A 4,824-nucleotide genomic window follows, 5' to 3' on the forward strand; every position below is an offset into this window, starting at 1 on the left:
ACTCAAATTTTGTTTGGTTACTTTAGAACAACACGGCTATCCACTTGAGTCTCCTGCTGTGCCTATAAAATGTAGTATGCCTCTAAAATGTTATGCCTCAGAACCAATACACCAAAACGGAATACAAAATGTTCACCGCAAACCTATTCTGAGCTTTGGAAGCGATTATTTCCCCTATGGTTATCCTACCTGCCCCCATGCCCGTCCAGCTCTAGGCACTGGTGGTGCTGCTGACTGCCAACATGGCTCATGAAGAAAACGAATCTTTCCTCTCTGACGGAGCCTACCTCACACTCTGACGGCTGCCCCATCATCTCATTTCTAGGAATCCCCCCCCCCAGCTCGCCCCGACGCCCGTTTCCATGGATATCCCTTTTTCCTCCTACCCCGCCGTTCCATTTCCATGGAAACCCTCTCCCTAAGGTACACCGTAGAGGGGCCGTCCGGACCCAGTCGCCCGCAGTGCGCATGCGTATCCTGGCCTAGGCGCTCTCTTCCGCCCCGGGCCTGGCAGCAGCTAGAGGAACGGGGACCGCCCCGGGCCCAGGTAAGGAGAGGTGGGGTGAGGCTAAGCGCGGGGTGAGCGGGGCCCTTCATACCCCGCCTCCGGAGACGGGCACCGTAGCTGTTCACCTGCTCCCGCAGAGCGGGTTTCTCCTGCTTGGTATGGGCCTAGTAGGATGCCGAGCCCACGTCAGTCCTCTCGGGGAGAGAGACAATCGGATGCGACTCGCTCGCCTGTCACCGCAGCTTGCTATTCTCTTGACGTGACGGGCCGGGGCTGGCGGGAGGTACCGAGGGAAGCAGGAGGCTAAGGAGAGCTCGGATTCACGAGGTGCCTCTGGGCCCGGGGCCCGACGCAGGGCGGGGGCGGCTGTGGGCTTCTGAAATAGTTGGGAGCCTTTAGGAATCTTGAGCTTTTTGGAGTTTGGTAAATGGTAGCCAGGGGAAGTGGGAGGAAACGCTGGGGAGTCCAGGACCAGTTTACCAACCGCTGTCTAGCAAGGGCAACGTTTCTTAGGGGTCTAGATTGCCGCTGAAACTCTTGGCGTAGTTGCCCCCTGCTTCTGGGGTTAACGAGGGTCTGTCTTTGTTCTAGCATCGCCAACCCACACATTCAGTGTTTGGGCCAGGGCTGGGCAAGAGGCAGCCATGACAAGGTGAGAAAAATGATGGGATTATTAAAGTTGAATCTGTGTGTCAAGTAAACTGGTCAGATATCTGGCTTCGTATGTCTTTGTGGTTTTTGGACTCTTGACTCTCTAGGTTTGATTGGATTTTTTCTCCTGCGAATGGCCAAACTAGTTGTATGGCTAGAATTGTCCTGTTTTGCTGTCTGCTCACTGTTCTTGAATATGGACAGTAAAGGTAACAAGACATTAGGAAAATAATCTCTAATCTGAGTAACTAGTTGAATGGCAGTCTTATTCTAGTTTATGCATGGATTTGCGTAGTAGGCTTTCACTTCCTTCCTGTTTCTACTCTTTATCTGCACAGTAATCTACTTTGCAGAGTTGCAAAAAATGAAAAACTTTAAAGCATCTTGCATATGTCAAGGTATCACATAAATGACAATTAAACAGAGAATATTTTCAATCCAAGTGAGTTGTACTTTATTTAAAGTTGAAATAACAGAGTTTGAGGATTATTGATCCCTTTGCCAGGCTCACATTATAAGAGTTGCTCTTTTGTTTCTTTGGGGCAAGGATCAGTATCTTGTTTTATCTTTCAACAAAGTCTCTCTCTTTGAGTCTAGCTCCCCTGTTTCCAGGGTTGTTTACAATGGCAAGAGAAACAGCAGCCCTCGCTCCCCAAGCAACAGTAGTGATATCTTCACTCCTGCACATGAGGAGAATGTGCGCTTCATCTATGAAGGTTAGTTATGCCTGAGCCAACAGTTGCTGCATCTTCTTGGACTCCCCCGCCCCCAATATCTTGCCTTTCTTCAGCTTCAGTATTTTTCTCCTGTTAGTATCTTTACAGTGTGCATGGGCAGTTGCAGAAAAATGGCTGGAGCTGAGTTTTTATAATACCAGAAAATTTAAAAATAGGTCTGATACTTGGGACTGACAGATCACCATTGCTGGTGTTCTGTATGGTTGATCTGATTTGATATCCAATAATGCAAAGAGCATTGCCTCTCTTCTGTCTTACTCTCATCTTAAAGATGTTCACATTAGTAAAGGTGCACTAAATGTCCAGGATGTCAAAGTGTGTCTGGATCAAGGGAGAGAGTTTTACTTACTTAGTCCCTGTATGCAGGTTGTCTGATCTATTTTCCTTTCATACAGCATGGCAATGTGTGGAGCGGGATCTCCGCAGCCAGATGGCAGGTGGTGAACGGGGTCTTGTGGAGGAGTACGTGGAAAAGATACCAAATCCCAGCCTGAAGAGTGAGTTCTCATTTTCCACTTGACTATGGAGATCTAGAACTATGTATAGACATGATTGTGCTATACAATGCCAAATCTGGATGCTTTGTTAGGATCTTAAAATGTTTGATTTGTTCTTTAAAAAATGAATTAATATAAACGTTACATTATATTATTTCAGCCACAAATACGGTACTTCTACAGAAGGCTTAAAATCAAAGTGAATGGGAGTTCTCTAGGAGGTGTTTGGAACATGGACCTTACCCCTCTCAAGACCCCACTTTTGTCTCCCTCTGTCTCTTCTCATCTATTGTCTTCATTCTCCATATGGCCTACAGCCTTTGCAGAATCCTCCACAAAACTTTTAATAGGCTTAAATTCATGCCACAATAGTGTAGGCAGAGTGCTTTTTGATTGGACAAAAGTTTAATATACTCAGCATTCTGTTTCTTACAGTGACCCAATAGATACCTCCAGAAAGCAGGTCATGAAGGTTTTCCCGAGCATCTGTTGCTCAGAGGTATGCTGTCTCTGACCATGGTGCATATTTAATTAACATGGCAAATAGCTTTCAGTAGTCCTGTTCTCTCACTTGCACTTAGTTTATTTAAATTAATGCATCAGTAAATTTCTAGCTGCAGAATATATATTAAAATCCTGTATTGAATTTAACATAACCTGAATGTAGGTTGTGAGATTCAGTGTGAAGATGGATCACAGCCTGTTGTATTTGACAGGGCTGGGTAGAGGAACAAATTCACTCCAGTTAATCACATGTCTCTGTTTTTCTGTGGCTGGAGTAAAAATTTAGAATAGTAGCGGTCAAGTTATGTTGGGGAGTCAGATATTCTTGTTCACAGGAATAATATAAGAAGAGCCCTGCTGTATCAGCCTGGTAGTCCAGCATCGTGTATCATATAGTGGCCAATCAGTTCCTCTGGATGGCCAACAAACAAATTGATGGAAACTAATGTGGATGGTCAAGAGTCTTACTCTAAACTGTCTTTCCTTCTTTTTTGACAGCATTCAAGCCTGTTGATTTGAGTGACCTTAAGCGGCGGAACACACAGGATGCTAAGAAATCCTAAGGTGGCCTGGCGTGGCCCAGCCCCCAAACTCTGGCACATGGCCACTGATACATGAATTTGATGACTTTGTGTTGGTTTCCTCCTTTGGTCTGGATTGTGTCTGGGGCTGGCTCTGAATTCTCTAGGAAAGAGGCTTTGTGCCTTTCCTTCACAGCATCCCCTGGCCTGGGCTGCCTGCCTTCATTCTACAATTGGCCCCAGGAATTCTTTTTCCCTAGTAAATGACATTTTGCTCTGATGGTGGCCAAGAGACTGGTGCGCACTCTGTCATTTTTAAGAGTGTGGAATAAGGCAGAATGGAATCTGGAACAACCTGACCTATTTTCTCCCTGAACTCCTCTCACGGTCCAGCCCTTCTTAGGAAGAGGCCAAGGAAGACAATGGGATGGAAGCAGTAAGGGTTTCTGTGATCCATCCTGCCATTTTCCGTGTGGGAATTTAGAATGATAATTCAACACAAATACCTGAACTTTTCTCAGCTCAATGAAAGGGTGTTTAACTGTAACCTCTGTACGTATATGTTCCGCTCCTTGGAGCAATGGTGGGAGAGAACAGAAAATAGAGGTGGAAAGACCCAGGTATCATGTTCCCCAGTGGGCAAACTCTTTTAAGGTTACTTCAGTGTGGGATAAAATGGCACCCTGTTCTGAGGAGGTATTCCATGTAGCACTGTCTCTGTACCCTGCTGACTTGCAGCCCCAGCCAGGGGCAGGCAGTATTTCTGAGCTAGCCCCAGAGCCCAGCCCCGTGCCCCAGCCGTGCTGGGGGATAGCCTTAGTGTGTCCTGGGCACGGGCAGGTGGCAGAATTGCCTGTGCTTGTGTCCAGCCCAGGCACTATTGGGAACCCTGCCTAGGGTGGGTAGTCAAGGGGCATGGTGGCTGTTCCTTTCCCTTTGTTATGTCCTCTCTTGGTCTGTGTCTGTTGTTAAGGAGTGTTGTAAATAAAAGCTGGTTAGTCATTTTGATATTCTTTTCTGAGAATCTGTCTTGCCTTCCTATGAATGGGGCTTAGTTACCCCCAACACCCTTGAGTTCCACGTTGTACCCTGTGTCTCAACCTGCACCCAGCCATTGAGTGAACTTTCTTCAAAGGAAGGGGATGGAAAGTGATTTCTTTGTTCCACTCATTGCCCTAATGACAGTGGTAGGAAAATCCCTGTGTTTCCTTCATGACACTTATTCTTCAATGGTGCTGGACTGGTTGCAGCTTTAAATTAAACGTTAGTCATTTTCCCTCAGGCAGTTAGCAACCTGATCTGCTGTGGTTGTGACTGTCCCATGTCTCCGGAAGTGAATTAAGGCCTCTTCTATGGGATCATAACCAAAAGAAGTTATAAAATATCCAGTTGCACTTGAAGAGTGC

General features: G+C 46.3%; 1 protein-coding gene across 4 annotated transcripts; it reads left to right on the forward strand.

The window, feature by feature from the left end:
* The first annotated feature begins 399 nt into the window (after positions 1-399).
* Positions 400-4,426, forward strand: MCRIP1 (MAPK regulated corepressor interacting protein 1). 4 transcript variants are annotated; one of them, XR_013229457.1, is made up of 6 exons: positions 400-547; positions 1,100-1,160; positions 1,757-1,875; positions 2,292-2,393; positions 2,829-2,892; positions 3,396-4,426. XR_013229457.1 is itself a non-coding variant. In XM_077328077.1 (5 exons), exons 2-5 carry the CDS (start codon positions 1,153-1,155, stop codon positions 3,458-3,460), a joined length of 294 nt encoding a protein of 97 aa, XP_077184192.1. In that variant the 5' UTR covers positions 403-547; positions 1,100-1,152; the 3' UTR covers positions 3,461-4,426. The 4 variants fall into 4 exon arrangements, 3 of the variants coding, with proteins under 3 accessions (XP_077184192.1, XP_077184194.1, XP_077184193.1); XM_077328077.1 differs by lacking the exon at positions 2,829-2,892 and having other exon boundaries at positions 403-547; XM_077328079.1 differs by lacking the exons at positions 400-547; positions 2,829-2,892 and adding an exon at positions 553-664.
* Positions 4,427-4,824: the final 398 nt, after the last annotated feature.

This window comes from Paroedura picta, chromosome 3 (genome assembly GCF_049243985.1).
Source record: "Paroedura picta isolate Pp20150507F chromosome 3, Ppicta_v3.0, whole genome shotgun sequence".
Classification (NCBI taxonomy): Eukaryota; Metazoa; Chordata; class Lepidosauria; order Squamata; family Gekkonidae; genus Paroedura; species Paroedura picta.